This window comes from Neodiprion lecontei, chromosome 2 (genome assembly GCF_021901455.1).
Source record: "Neodiprion lecontei isolate iyNeoLeco1 chromosome 2, iyNeoLeco1.1, whole genome shotgun sequence".
Lineage (NCBI taxonomy): Eukaryota > Metazoa > Arthropoda > Insecta > Hymenoptera > Diprionidae > Neodiprion > Neodiprion lecontei.
The window spans coordinates 9,926,983-9,943,718 of NC_060261.1; the positions used below are offsets into that span (position 1 = coordinate 9,926,983).

The 16,736-nt window shown below is 38.0% G+C and overlaps 1 protein-coding gene across 2 annotated transcripts in view; it reads left to right on the forward strand.

Moving 5' to 3' along the window:
- Positions 1–16,110, forward strand: part of LOC107218325 (UNC93-like protein) — a 61,283-nt gene extending 45,173 nt beyond the window's left edge. For both annotated transcript variants that reach the window (XM_015656159.2, XM_046733238.1), the window contains exons 5-6: positions 2,871–3,138; positions 11,692–16,110. In XM_015656159.2, the coding sequence (XP_015511645.2) occupies positions 2,871–3,138; positions 11,692–12,017 (594 nt within the window). In that variant the 3' untranslated portion in view covers positions 12,018–16,110. The remainder of the gene's footprint in view (positions 1–2,870; positions 3,139–11,691) is intronic.
- Positions 16,111–16,736: the final 626 nt, after the last annotated feature.

The following is a 16,736-nucleotide window of genomic DNA, read 5'->3' on the forward strand; positions in this document are numbered from 1 at the left end:
GCTCGGTGTGCATCGACTTAGGCATGCAACTATGTTCTCGAATCGTTGGTTACGGTCGAGTGATGAACAAGTGTGCAAGTTACCAACACTCCAACCTATCTCATCGCCCCTCTACTTTCATCGCGTTACTATCGCTCCTACAGAGCGCCAGCACGAAGTCGAGTGTATCTCGGATACGCCCGGGTCTCCAACAGGGTCTCGCCATCGGTGCGATAGTTGCCAGCCTGTTGCCAACTGCAGCTACCGCTGGACCACTACTCGTTGTCGATTTTTCAATCCTCAGATGACTCCAGGCACGCACCTTACTCTTCTGATCTACCGGACCCTGCAACTTGTCTATGATTCAGCACTGAAACCCGATTCTCCAGTCCATAGTCTCTCGTTACAGAATCTCTAGTTGTAAAGTCTCCGTTCCAAATGTAAGATTCCAATTTCCCCGACGTACGGAGTTCTTCGATATCGTATCCTGTGACGACTACGATCGGAACGCGATGAATTCAACCTGAAATTACAACTACATACGGCATGTGTTCATCCACTTGGAGTGCAACTGGAAGTTTGAACTCATTTACTCTACTCTTTGCTTACCGCGTGGAGGTCGGATTATTCAAGTTGCGTAATCGGAATTGCCGTGGGTATATATCATATCCCTGAACTCATGATATAATGGAAAAGATTGTAACGGATTGCAATCGTAATTATTGGGTACCTCTTGGCCTTCTTTTCTTCTCCAGACTGTCGTCCTCCTCGACTCCGTACGAGTTCTATATTTCAGACCGTTTTTCTGGTGGCTTACTGCCGTTCTGGTTCCTCTTCGAGTTGGACACGATTCAGCCACCCACGCACTTGCAAGGACGTATGCGTTACGACCGCGGGGCTGCACCCTGCAGGTTGTGTCGACGGTGTGGTACTCTTGCGTGACGAAACGCGTTCGCGACTTACATCATGGCCGGAGGCTCTAGTGGGTCGGTCGAGTCCCTGGTTTGTTGTTTGCAAACGCGATATGAAGCGAAAGTTTGCGCGACCAGCGGCTCAAAGCACTCCTTTAACGCGTTCCTCTCGTACCTACGTGTCCCGATCAAGTATAACAGCCTCACACTCCCCGCCACTTGTTCGCATTTCAGCTCACATCGGACAGCATAGCTGTTTATCCGATCTGCGGTTAACAATAACAACAGCAACAACAATGTGGGGAATGAGAACTTGAAGGACGAGGTTATGAGTGGAATTATCATTTTATGAACTATGAGAATTTAAAAAATTACAAGACGGAAGAGTATTAGCGTTTATTCAATCGCTGGTACATCGACGTTCCTTTGCATGAACGATGATTACGTAAAGATCATGCCGCGAACTCGCCTTCAGCGATATCTCCAAGAGTTTTGCGCCGTTGATACAACGATGAACGCAATTTTTGTAATTATTATATTCGTGATGATCGAGCATGGTCGCTGCAAAACCAGCACCTTAATTACGGTCACGAAACTCTTGTGTACGTTACGTAAGCTCAAAACGTTAGCATTAATCAGTCACTCCGCAGCAGATATAATTCCGTTCCCATTCAAAAGCTGACGTATAAATGTTGGTCTGTCCCCCGACGCGTGCGTCAATCTCTTCTGAAAGAAGATTTTAAACCTGCCCGGCAAAACGAAAAAACTATATTTCAATATCTAAGATAACAAGCGAGATATCGCTGCTTGAAACAGAAAATTCTGAACAGTCTTGAATACGATGAAAAAACGATCAGCGACGCATATACGACACTTGTGTTTCATATATATATATTTGTTTTTCTTTCAACGTGAAAAAATAAATTTTAAAACGTTACAGAAGCGTGAATTAATATCGATTATACTGTTAAAGTTTTCGTGAAATATGCAAACCGCAACTTGTGATAAATATGCGAGGGAGGTAACAATAAATAGAGGGATTGTTTGTGCTTTTATAAGTGGTATGAAACGATCTACTTTGTAACCTGATCGCATGCTATACGTAAATACTCACGCACGTGTTGAAAAAATATTTGCAATTGAAATTTGCGTAAAACGTTGTTATACACGTGACTCACTGTAATATGCTCGTTTTTATCATTTACTTGAGAGTAAGATTGGTTTCAGACATACGCGTGACTCAACGATCGTCTTCTTGTTTTATGTATGAATCATCTTTCCATCTGTTGTCAAACAGAAGTTTACAGCCCCTTTTCAAATCCTCGTCACGGCTCGTCTTGAGTTAATTTGCAAAACGTGAATAGGATGAAGCCCTGTTCATAATATAGTCAATTTTATAATCTTGAAGAATTGTAAGGTCTGGATTTCGCTCTTCAATTTCTCAACCGCCAGTGATAAAAATCATACTTTGAATTATGTCATTTTTATCGTACAACGAACCGATTCGTTGCGTTTGTGATTTGTTTATTTCACCGGTGCCTTTTTCTGCGCTGCAAATTTTTCAGCGAATATTTCTGGCAGGGCGCCAAATCATCATTAAATACTTGAAGCCCTGTCACTCGTGTCAGAGACTCAAAGGATGATGTTTCAAAGTCAACGTGAACGTCAGTGTCCGATTCTGACGAGCGAAGGCCGCGACGAGTACTTAGACTTTGGTACCAACAAAGCGGAAGAGTAATGAGAGGAAGAACGCTTTGCCTCGGGTTATCAAAAGGAAGAAAACCGTTTCGTTTCGAACCGTAATTCCATCTGGATAATTCGACCGACTCGAAAATAAAATTAAACGAATGTGTAATAACAGGAGAAGAAGTCTCGTGATTTACGACTTGGTTCTTAATTGTACGCGCTTCAAACCGACGGTTTCTTTTTATATACCGTAGTGTGAACATTAAATGGACTTAATCTGTGTTTCCATTTCAGGCTTACATATCATGTGCGCTTGGAGTACACAAGGTAGGATACGTCATGATGTGTTTTGGCATCGTGAACGCCTGCTGTTCTCTCCTCTTTGGATCCCTGATGAAGTTCGTCGGGAGACAGCCGTTGATGGCCCTTGGCGCCGTCGTTCACGCCGTTCTTATCGGTGTGCTTCTAGTCTGGAGGCCGCATCCCGACAATCCTTACATCTTCTACACCCTTTCGGGTCTCTGGGGAGTCGGCGATGCCGTTTGGCAGACGCAGGTTAACGGTAAGTTCGCTTCGCAATTTTTTATTCAACAAATTAATGGTCTTTAGCTACATATAGAAATCATTTTGAGGGTGGGTTGAAATTCCGTGTTTAAAATGTTTGGAAGGCGGCGAATTCCGAATTTTTTTCTGGGGACACTTCATTGAAAGAATTCAAACTTTGAAGAAACAGCAAAGTTTCGAATGGTTCGAAATCCGACGCTCAAAGTTCCGAAAGTGCGATAATGAGAAAACTTGAATATCCGAAACATCAAAATTTTGAATGATCGAAGATATTCAGTTCTGTGAATTTCTGGTTAGGTGAAATTTCACAACTTTAATCTTTCTTTGTTTTGGATTTTCGGTTTTTCTTACTTTTTACACCCACTCTTTGAGTAAACTACACTGTGTGAGTGTATTTTAACATTCGGAATTTTGCTTTATTTAAATTTTATTTTTTGGAATTTCGCTCCGCCAAAACATTAATTTTTGGAACTTTGCTCTATCGTAACTTGAATTTTCTTAATCTTGCATTTCGGAACTTCGAGTCGTCTTCTTTTGCGACCATTCGAAATTTTGTTGTTTCTTCAAAGTTTGATTTCTTTACTTCACGTTTAGCCATCAAATAATTCGGAAGTGTACACTTTCCGAACTTTTCAAATTCGGAACATCAACCTCGCCTCATGATTTTCACATACATCACGCCCACGTATACACGCATGGATTGTTAAACGATCCACTGTGTTTGTTTACGGTAACTCATCTCGTGAATTTTTTTTTTTCATATATTTCTCATTTCTTCGTCTCTTTCAATTTGTAAGAATTAATCAGAGGTAAAAAAAAAAAATAAAATAAAATTCACTACGCACATAATAACTGGTGGGATTCTTTTTTTCTCGGTTATTGAGATTCGTTCACTGTAAGCATGCCTTCAGTAATATCAGGTACTCTCGGTAGCGTGAGACTGAGCCGAGTGGTTCGTATGTATGCAAATTTGGCATTACCATTATACCCGTTTATCCGCAAGCAGTGGCCATAGACGTCGTTTGTATGCCGGTTGCTCTTCTGTTCCACTCGACCCGGACCTCCACCCGGTAAAAAATCTCGTCTTATAAGTCGAACGGCTCGTATCATTAAAATAAGGATGTATCGAGAGTAGATACGTATGGACGGCTCTAAAAAGTAGCGACGCAAACGAGTTATGAGATCATGGTCCGCATAAAGAGCGACTGAATTGAATGAAAACAATTATTATACCTATTTTGCGCAGGATAGATAACGAAGAGAGCACAAATTTCAAACACAATAGCAAAATTACCGAATCGTCATCGTTTCGTTCGCAAATCGGTTCTCGAAAAATCGTCTGAGACATTTTTTTTCTTTACTTTACAAAGCATTCATTTTTCAATCGTGGTCTGTTACATCAATTTCATACAATGTTGTTTATCAATGAACTGTGGCAATGAATCAACACCTCGTCGAAAACGGATGAACGACGCGTGATAACTTTGCGATTCTTGAAAAATGGTTGAATTTAGAGATCATTTTAGGTGAAATTTTAGCATTTCCTATTTGCAATTCAACTTGATTAATTTCGGTGTACAGCGTCTCGCGAGTTTTTGCTATAAGTTTTTCAGTTTCATAAATTCTTCGATCAGACTGTGCAGTTGGACGTGCATTCAAAACGTGAAATAAAATGTGTAGAATATCCTCGTAGGATAATTCCTGCCTTGATCACGACGCGTTCGTTTCAAGCTTTCTCTCCGCACAGTGACAAGACAAAAATTGGGCGTTGAATTTGTTTGGTGAGAAAGTTGTGTATCTCCGTCCATCTCCCACTCGTGATTTTGTGCACAAGCATTAAGTGTAAATGATCGGAATAAAGTATTTTCGTTACCCATCACGTCCGATTATCCGGTTGTACGAAATCTCATTAGCGGCATGAAGAATCGAGTAGGTTCGTCATTTATCAATGGATTTTGAAAGTCGCGGAAGTCTTTTAGTCAGACGGCAATTAAAAGACTCGGCCTACTCTACGGTTGTTAATTTTATCGAGCAAACGCGACGTCCATCTTTCAAACTTTGCGAAAATCATTCGAAACGTTGGAAATATTGTGGAAATTGATTATTCCCGTTTCGGGAGTGACTGCGGCTTATCGTAAACACCTCCGTTACGTAACGTCGTAACGGTAGGTCGTTCATTCGACGCATGAATTTGATACTATAACGATCGTGACGTCGGATAGGTGAAAGAAGGATCACCGGATACACACTTACTCAATACTTACAGGTACGTATCACCGAGTGACCAGAAGTGATCTGTGGTTTTGAAAGGAACTTAAAAGTCCCCTCACGTACCTACCTTACAGACGTCTCGAACAATCTCTGGAGCATGGCTGCTGGGTTCGAACACCTGTTAGCACTTGGGGGTATGATCCTTTTTTTTTCATCGTTTCGAGACCCGCGGCCATGCTCGTGTGTGTCGGTGTAGGTAGTGTAACAGCTATTTTTCCTGCTCTCTTCCTGAAACCCCCCTTTCCTATAACTACGAGCCGTTAGTTTGTTACTGACCTTGATCTCGGTAATGTTTGAGGCAAAAATTTCCGTCACGAATGTGTGTGGATGAAACGTTTGTACCGCCACGCCTATGTCACGTACCATCGGATTACATACTGAGAAAAATTTCATTTGTTACAGTAACTAGAAAAATTCAGTAAAACAGGTACCGTTGAAAAAACTGTTTGAATATCGTTTGAATTACGAAAAACGAGGTACGCCTGACCATTTTGCGGAATTTTTTAATGGAATATATCTCTCTTTACGTGAACAATCGAGTACTTAATCGAAACAGGTGCGTTTTCGAGTTTCTCACATTGTCACTACTTCCGGTCAAAGAATCGTAGCCGCAGCTCAAGTATTGGAACATTGATAATTCCTCGGGACCTTGACCAATATTTACATCATATTTTACACAATCTTCTTTCATGCATTTGCATGAAAAATTGTAATTTTATTTCTTTACAACATTCGTTGACATTCAGATGCATGTACCGTATCAAAAAATGCCTAATGTTCATAGGTTAGGTTAGGTTTTTATTTGGAATAACGTCGAGCGGAATATACGTACATTTTTACCGGCTGAATCTTTTAAAAAAGATTCATGAAATCGATCAGAAATAGAAATACGACAAAGTCCGTCGGATCGATACGCTGTAAGAAAACAAGTCTGAAATAAAACAATGACATGTGTCTGTCAAGTTAAATTTGTTTTCCGCGTTGTCACAACGGCCGACTCTGACGCACAATGACGAGATTATATCCGTAAGTATAATATTGATATTTAGGCCTAAGGCGCACGCATTTCGATTACACTTTTTTTTTTTTTTTTTATCATAAATTGAATATTTTATCTCGTCGGACAACGAACCGTGATCACGCACGTACAGAGTTATGCATCATGTACGGTAAGCGCGTTTATTACTTATTATACCGCTAAAAACTTTCTAAACATCAATCAACGATCAGCGTATCGACTGACGATGAGACCCGGATTTCCCCGGACATATAATACCATCACCTTCACGCGCATTGTACCCGAATCATAGAGTATAATAATGCCATCATTATCGCTTATTCCTTCACCTGTTGCGCACTCTACGCGTGTTCCACATCTCCGGTGCGCCTGCGCATTGACAACGCCATCTAGCGGCAGAAAATATCATATTACTCCACAATGTGTTGTATCGAAAAAAAATTCGTTTTCATTCCATATTTTCACGTCACATAACGTGACGAAGGTCTGACAGTCTTCACGAAGTTTTCGTGTCTTTGCATTTGTGTGATTTCACCTAGAACAATCAGCTGATCACCCAGAGCGCCGCCATCTTGTTTTGAAGATCGTGCAAGCGTGCGTTCGGCGCGTTTGAATTCGTGATAAAATTCTTTGGATATTGCGGGCAGGTGAAAAACTATGAGAAAAATCAAATATTCGTAATTTAGTGATTCAATGAGTTCCAAAACTCTGCCATCTTTCCATTAGATACATTGTACAAGAATTTTCGGGTCTCGTGGATAGATTTTTACCACATCATTAATATTACGTCAAAGGTGATATCCGTGCCGGTTTACGGGTGAATGGCGTGTTTTGTCGACGTTGAATGAGGCGGATATCCGTAAAACTGAAACGCTGCTGTTTTATTTTATTTTATTTTTATTTTTTTTTCACTTCATATACGTACATAGGTATAATACTGAATCGAACAGCGGCATTATACTTATGCTCATGGCCAATGCGAAGAGATCCGCTATGTATAATATAACCTAATTGTTCCAATTCCGCAAAGTGTGCAGCTGGTTGTTGAACATTCGCGTATGATCGTTATTGCGAGAATTGATTTTTCTCACCGAATAATAAACACCTTCAAAGAACGTATCGCCTTGGTAACGTGAGATAGACATCCGTCAGCATATGTATATATAAATAGATACGTACTACGCTTGGGTATAACGCCTAGTTGCATAACTTGACTTCTTTCCTATCGTTATACTCTGTACCATGCATAATGCCGTATCATGTACCTATGGATATGTGAAATAATTCAGCAGCTAGATTCAATCGGTTGATAAAACGTTGATTATTAAACGCGCGTTAACTTTTTTCAAGTATTTGATTTTTTTCCCCTTCACAATATCTCACTTAGAATTGCCCTGCAGGATGTTGGCTATAGAGTATAGAATGTAGAAATTTAACTTCTCGTTTACGTAACCGAATAAATTGACCCTTTTGATTCATCGGTTCTTTATTGTTCTTGTATGCCGAAAAACCAAAAAGCAAAAAAAAAAAATAAAGGCAAACCCACATTACAGGACCTCTTACTGCTACTTCTTAACAGTAGTGACTTAATAATGATTTAAAATGCTAATAATAAGATCAGTACGTTATAAAAAAATGTTGCATTGTAAATTGTTAGCCATGTTTAAAACCTTTTCAAATTCAATCCATCGTCTTTTCATTTCTTCTTTTTTTTTTTTTGTTTTTTTATAACGTCTTTTCTTTTCGTTCTTATTCAATGATATACAAGAGTAAAGATTAAGGCTAAGCGATGCTTATTTTGGTTGGATTGCAGATAAACCATGAAATCTTTCAAAGATGTTTCGACTTTGTCTAAAACAAATTTAAAATATATAGTGAACAATAAAATAACAAATAAAAAAATAAAAAAAAAAAAAAAAAAAAAACAACAGATCTCTCTTTCTTTAATAATGACGGTATCAAAAAAGAGGTTCGCGCATTTTCTCCGACATGGTAAAATTATTCCTTACGGATGTCAATAACACATGCGCGTATTCAATTAGATTAACTATCATCGTAGTCAGTCGGTTGTACGCTGACACCCACATCCTGCCGTAACTATCTGATTATAATTATTCTCGAGATTCAAAGTCTGCCAGCTGCGTGCGACTTGCGTGTGTGTAAAATATATCCGTGGGCAGTTGTGTTAACTATCATAGCGTTGCTAGGAAATAGAACTGAATCCCCGTGTACGTGTAATTGCGAAGGTTTGTACGTACGATGTATGCAAGCGTGGACCAGAGATTGTTGAACGTAGAGACGGCGAAAAAAAAACACACACACACACGAGATTTATTCCGTTCTTACACTAAACAAGTGCTAATATATACCGAAATCTACATAAGTAGGAGGGCAAAAAACTTTCTCAGGTACAAACGAGAACTTCGTTGCAGGTATGACGTCGGGTTTGTACAGAAAAATTTTCGTTTGATTTCGTTTTTTTTTTTTTTTCTTTTTGCCGTAATTTGAACGTATAGCGTCTACTCTACCGGGAATCCTCTAGCCGATTGTGAGCGGGAGATAAAAAAATTGACAGACACGTTGCTCGTTTCAATTATCATTATCGTTGTAATTATTGCCTACGACTGGAAATTATTTTTAGGTATTCCGTGTAGTGTCGACACTTTGCCTAAAAAAGCGAAAAGATAAATACGGTAAAGAAATGTATGATAGATTAGCAGACGAGTCTCACGTTGTAAAAAAGTTAGGTTTTTTTAACGTAATTGTTTGAATTTTTTGCTCGTTTTTTTTTTTTTCTTTTCTTATCATTTAAACCGTAAGTATCATCGAATGCGACAAGTATAGAAAATCGCGAATTACTCGATTTTTATTCAGACGGGCGCTATTACAGTACACTGACAAAAATTTCATTCGTTACGGTAAATAGAAAAATTCAGTAAAACAGGTATCGTTAAAACAACTGTCCGAATACCGTTGGAATTACGAAAAACGAGGCACGCCTAACCATTTTGCGCTATCGTCGATCCTTTTTCGGTTAATGCAACGCAAAATCAGTTTCTTCGGTTCACTCTACTTTTTCAGTTAAATAAGGCTTTAACGTCAATTCATTGTTCCACAAGCATTAAATTTTCCCAACAGTTGCAAGAAAATATAGCCAGCAGTGATCGTAATGAGAAAGCATAGCAACGGATATTAGACTTTCCGGTAACAGCTGGAAAACTAATTTTCATTTTCTACCCAGAACTATATTTTTCCATCAACCATCAGGCACTGTTTTAGAATAGTTAGCCATACGTCCACTGTGCAGGTAGGTAATATTGTTAGTTTTAAACGAAAGGCAGGTCAAGGATGGTAAATTCCTCTCGTCGTAGCTCATCAACGCGTCTGCACGGCCAGTTCGTTGTCGAAGAGGCTGACATTACTTTTCATTCTTATTATTCCGTTTCGTTTTTTATTTATCTCCTCTCAAAATATATTCACCAGACAGCCTCGAGCCGGCCACTAGACAAAGAATGCCGATTAGGAGTGCCTTGCTCATCCTTTCGCAGCACGATTCAAATTCAAATTGCGGTATTAAACGTTCCATTGGTTCGATCGTATGTTCTACCAAGATCGATAGAATATACGCACTGTATAACTTTTGCCACTAGTGATAATTTGCGAACGTTGATGCTGAAGTAAAAAAAAAAAAAAAAATAAAAAAATTAAAAATAACATAAAATAAAAATGAACGGAATATACGTTCTTGTCTCAGCTAAGGACCACCGCAATAGAAGGGGGGGGGGGGGGGGGGGGGGAAGAAAAACAATAAAATATGGCGGGAAACTATATTTACCGTTTGCGGTATTGTACATTCACGTTATTATATGCAGCTCTTTATGCAAATCATATTTTACGCGGTAAATATATAATATATGTATTTTTTTTGGTTCGTTTTTTGTTTTTTTTTTTTCCTCTACTTCTCTTTCTAACTTTTAACGACCATCTTCTTGGTCGCTGTTAATTCAGCGCGGTTACAAAGTAATTGCTTAATTTCCATAAATCTTGACATGGAATATTAAATATCTTCGAGTCGAATGTCGAGAGCGCGGGATATGCTCATGATTCGAGGTGACAGAACTCACTATTCATCCTAACAACCGTGATGTTTCGACATTAGACATTTTGTTGCGGAACGAAACTTGGAGCCAAATAACCTCAGGGACCCTGGCTTATGTCTAGGCAACGGCGAATGAAGCTTATATATTCCATAATTGGTGGTTTGGATCTCCTTGGTCATCTTCCATACTCTCGGGGTCACGACTGGCTCTCGCTAGTCATCCTTTTCTTTTTCTTTTTCTTCTTCTCTTTTTTATCAATCAATTTTTGTTCTCGCATTCGACTAATTTACTTCACCTAAATATCACCGGACACCGGAAAGAACGTTTGTGATTTTTTCAATGCCTTAAACTGCGTCCCCTTCGCATTTAAGATTTCACGCAACGTGGTTAATTTGTAACGAACAAATTTTTATACCGATCGTTAAATCGTTGAACGAAATTTTGGCGAGAAAAAAAAAAAAAAAAAATTTACGAGGCTATAAGCCGAAAAACCGCGAGTCACAGATTCGTTTTACAGTTACATCATATTTTACATATTTCTGAAAATTTCAAGCTTCGAGTGTTTCTTCGAATATGCGTTATTATATATTAAACTAAGCGTGTTACATATTTGTCCACTTGTCGTTTTGTTAGTTAAATTTTTTAGTTTTTATCGACGAAACGTTCGAAACGATTCTGCAATATCACATTGATGAATAGTACGGAAAAAGTGGGTGACCTCCGTCTGAAATTCGTTGATGTATCATGCTTCGTATGTTTAAACGCTGTGACTGTGCAACGTAATAAATAATACTTAAGATTAAGGATGTCACGAGCGTAAAATTTGCTCAGATATTTCTTCTACAAGTAGTATACTCTTGAAAAATTCAAAATTCAAAAGATGCTATGCGAAGATCAGTTGTGGCTTCGTAACTGTATTTCGTACTGAATTCTACCAAATTTTATAAAATTTTTCATTTTGCATCTCAGTTAACTGAAATCCATGCCCTTAAGATATCGTCCGCTATGTTATAGCGCAAGAAGTTTATTAAATTTCGAATATAACACAATTATTTGTTTCGACGAATCTTTGGCGTGATGAGGTTAAAGAAAAGAAAAAATACGTTTAACAATTAAATAAATATGTCCTTTTAATTTCGTATTTTCCCCATTCAATTTCCAGGACTTTACGGAACCCTGTTCAGGCGCAACAAAGAGGCTGCCTTCTCAAACTATCGTTTGTGGGAAAGCGCAGGTTTCGTTGTAGCCTACGCGTACAGCACACATTTGTGCGAGCGTATGAAGCTCTACGTGATGCTGACGGTCCTTTTCCTCGGTATTATCGGCTACACAATAGTCGAGCTTCTTCACAGGCGCAAACAGAAGAGACGCAAGGCGTTGGCCGAGGATCCAAAATCGGCCCAGGCTCAGGCCGAGGCCAACAATCCCGAGGAGACCGACGACGAGAAGGACGACATAGACGACGACATAATCATCACCCACCTCTGAGTAACGGATAATGAGTGAAAAAAAAAACACACACACACACACATACGCAAGAAAACAGAAAAGAAAAGAAAATTAAATAAATAAGTAAATAAATAAGTAAATAATAATAACAATAATAGTAGCAACAACAATGAGAAGATGAAAAAGAGACGAGTATATTAATACATGCGTACATAATTGATCGTTGTATACTCATAAAAAAAAAAAAAAAACAAACAAACAAACAAACACACACACACACACACGCGCGAGTTTATACGAGAAATTATACACAACGCATGTATAAATATTTTATTTATATACCTATGTGTAACCCGCACGCATATTTTATATATGTATATATGTGCACCTTAAATGAAGAGACCCTGGAGCGATTTTATTCTACTACATTTATATTCATCGTTCATAGTGCGTCGTCGTTGTTACAATCATCATCGATCGCTGTATTCATCTTCGTTATCGTCATTTTTTTTTTTTTTTTTTTTTCTTTTCAATCGCGGCATCGATGATCATCCACGTTATAGGGAGGCAGTTTTTCCGCAACCCTCGGATCAATCTCGGACCGCGATTATGATCAGTATTTCGTATATATGTATATACAAAAATGAAAAAAAAGTAAAATATATATAAAAAAAATTAAAAAATAAAACAAAAGTAAAAAATAAAGAGGGGAAAACGAATAAATGAAAAAAAAAAAATGTATTTTCATCGGTGTTACACGAGAATTGTTGTTGTATGTATATTATAGATAGAAATTATATATTATATATACTCATTTTTCTACCGTCAATCCCGATTGCAGGTAGATTTTTCATTGGCAGTTTTGTTTTCGATGAAACGTCGCTTTTCTTTCCTCGCTATGAACACGAAATAAACATTTATTTCTTATCCGTTCTATGTTATACTATCAATGATCTGAAAACACGTGGAATCCCTCGACTCGATACAACTTTGTACAATGTACGAAATGACAACGAGAATCGTGCGTTGTATGTTAAATTAATTTCAACGTTTGACAAGGTGTACCGAAAGAGAAGGATGGAGATGATCAAAATTCCCAAAATTCAATTCAAAATTATCAAACGAGGTGCTCCAACAAAAAAGCAGGAATAAAAAAAAAAAAAAAAAAAAAAAAAACACCGCTACACTGTGATAAAATTTGACATCTTATCGGCCAACCATATTCGGAGTGTGAAAAGAGGATCGGAGAAGGAGCGGAGACGAGTCGTTAGCAAACGTATATTTTCTCGTTCCAAATCCCACTGTCAGATCAAGATTCTCGAGCGATGATACTTGCGTTACGTGAAAGAGGTAGAGAAGAGAAAAAGGAAACACCCGCGCAGGTGTTTTAATCCACGATAAAAGTCACCTCGGTGTGGAAAAAGGAACGTTAAGAGATTACCTGCCAACAAAATAAACAAATAAATAAATAAAAACCGTGTAACACTATCGGATGGATCCGTCAGTCGGTTAATTCGTTGATCCAAATTCCAAGATTATTACCTATCTCGATCTCTCCGTCCGATTCCTCTAGCTCGGTACACACGCCCGATACAACAATCTCTCAGGACTCCGAGGCTCTGCTAAATAACAATGGTTTAAAAAAAAAATTAAAGAAAAAAAAAATAAAAAAAAAAAACAAAAAAACAAAAACGGTTTGAAAAAAAAGAAGCGCCGTCACGCACGTCCGTGGCGATGGTCGCCGAATCGAGGCCACGAGAGATTTGATTTTTTGGTACATCGAGTAGGCAGCAGCAGCAGCAGCAGCAACAACAGCAGAAGCAGCATCGCGTCTGTAAGTCAAGCAGGCATAAAATTCGTCCTCGTGTATCGACGAATGATTGTAATTGCCGAGAGAACGCAACGCGGAGGAAAGGCGAACGAATTGTTATCTTCTCTTTATAACGCGGAAGCGGCCTCTCTGCCTCTCCCGTGTTCATACGTTAATATGCCTTCGTCTTTGCCCGTCTTTGACCTTCGGGAGAAAAGCCGGAGGCGTCTCGCCTTCTTGGTTGCAAAATTGACGCGGTGAAGAAGAATAAAAATAAATAAATAAATGAATAAATAAATAAACCAGGAATTAAAAAATCTAGATCGCTTGCCTAGCGATGATAACCATCGAGCCGGAATAGCAACGCAAAATCTTTGAAACTACGAATCGATCGGATCGAAATCGTTTCATTTACACCGCGGGACGCTGCAAAAAAAAAAAAACGGCCGCGGTTTCTACGCGTCTACGTCCTAGTATTTTTCTTTGTAATTTTTTTACTTTTTTTCTTCTTTTTTTTTCTTTCTTAATTTTCTTCTTTTCAATTCCCAACACCGCGATAATATCTTTCGGACGAGTTTCATTTTTTTTTTTTTTCTTGGCCATCTTAAATCCGTTACAATAATTACCATCGACCGTCTATTCCGCGCATAGTCGAGAGTACCTTACAAACACGTCTGTACGTAACGCGGTTTTTGTAACTCCGTGCATGATGCTGCTGAATCGGAGCTGGAGAATGGAACGGACAGCATCGCCTCGGGCATCGGCTAAGATAGAGATTCGAACGGTCGGTTCTTTCCTACCCTCGTTCACCCGACTACACCGAGACACTCGCTCCAAGAATATAAATACAGGATTCTTGGTGTTTCTATTGAAATTCTTGAATTTATGCGAACGGCTTACGCTTCCTGCAATTCCGTTTGTCTATCTGAAAGTTACTTTTTATTTCTACTATTTTACATTTATTTTTAATTTATTTTATTTTATTTTTTTTTTCTTTTAAATCAACTTTACCGCCTCATTACTTATTCCCCTTTCGATACCAGTTTTATCTCATAAGATATAAATATATATTTATTTATATATATATATATATATATATATATGTACTTTAACGTACGTTTGATTCCGTGTCGTCGTTGCCGACGTGAATCTCGTCGTTCGTCTCTACGTGATAATAAAGAACGAAATCTGTGTCAATTAGATATCGGGCACGTTTTTTTTTTCTTTCTTTTTCTACACGTCACGATTCGAGTAGACTATTCGTTCATATTTTCATTTATTCTCTTGGTTTTTTTCTGTTTTTTTTTCTTGCTTTTTTTATCTTTCAACTCCGCGGATATCCAAAATGTGGTTCACGATTTCGCGTAACAAAATTTATAAACCATCGGATTAGTTTGTTGGTTTCTTTTCTTCAAGAGACACAGACTGCAGCAGTGATTAATCCGTCTATCCTTCGTCGTGACGCAACTCGATAAAGAGAGAGAGAGAGAGAGAGAGAGAGAGACGTGTCACAGAACATATGTGATAGACGAAATTCCATGAGAGAACGATCGTGACCTCTGAAACCCGTGTCCGATTCTGGTCCCGATATTTCTTCTTCTTCATCCGCCATTCCCGGTCATGTTCGATATTCTTTTTTCGACTTTTACAGTTTGACGATTGCGTAAATGTCAAATTTTACCACTTGATGTAACACGCGCGATATCTTATGTTTTATCCAATTTAACGTAGTGAATCTGCATTTAATCCGGACGACGAGTATCCGTGACATTTCGGTTTGATACTAACTGAACGTACTTTAACTATCGTTTGACTTCTATTAAAATTATCATACATACGAAAATGTACAAGCTACGGTTTCTAAAATAAACACGACATGTGGATATTCCGACGACCTACGAATTGTTTTACAGGCTTCGAGAACTCGGGTCGTGGTATGAAATATGGAGATAACGCGTCTTGTAATAACAGTAATAATTGTATTAATAATATTAATAATAATCATTAATAACGGATATCGTTCGGATTTGCACCTCGAGTATTTCGCTCATTATTATCGATTTATTATATTGCCGTATATTATCATACTATCGATATAGTTATGTACATACTTATATAATGCATATACACAACATATCCTGAATGATTCTCACTATTTACATCCATAGAATGGATGTACGAACGCACAATTAATTATATCATATCAAAAAGCACGAACAAATAATCGTGAAAGATTTAAGTTTGGTGAAACAAAGAATAAAAAAAAAAAAAAAAACTTATACGCACGGTGAATTATGTTCTCACAATTGTTCGAAATAGCGAGGATGAATAACGCTATAGGAGTAAAAAATAAAAATCCTGTTTTTCATAAACTCATGATGCTGGTCATTTCGCTTACAGACTATTTTCTGATTGTTATATAACTTCAGCAAATATTCTTCGAATCTCATTGTCTGTTATTTTCTTAGCCATGGTATGTTTGCCGCATACGACGGACAAAAATTATTGTTGAAATGTCTCCCTTAATAGAGCGATCAAGAGGGGCTGGTGCAACATTTTGTTATTATTGTAACTACGATCGTTATATCTCTAAAGTAACTTAGATGTAAAGTATAATAATCATATTGATAATAATTCATACATGCCCATGCTCGTATACGAATTATGTGCACGTAATTGGTGAATATTGTTGAACATACATATACATACATATATAATGCTAGAAATAAAGATATAATTATACATACATATATATACACATACGATATTTATACCTACAACTAAGTATAATTAACGCGCCTTAATTAATAACAATTTTGCTGACGAGCTAAACGGCGTGTTGAGGGGTTGATATTAACTTTGTTCCGGGTTATCTTGAGCTTATTTCTTATTCGAAAAGGCGACCGATGATTTTATGTTCGTTGATAAGTTTGAATTGTCTCTATGAA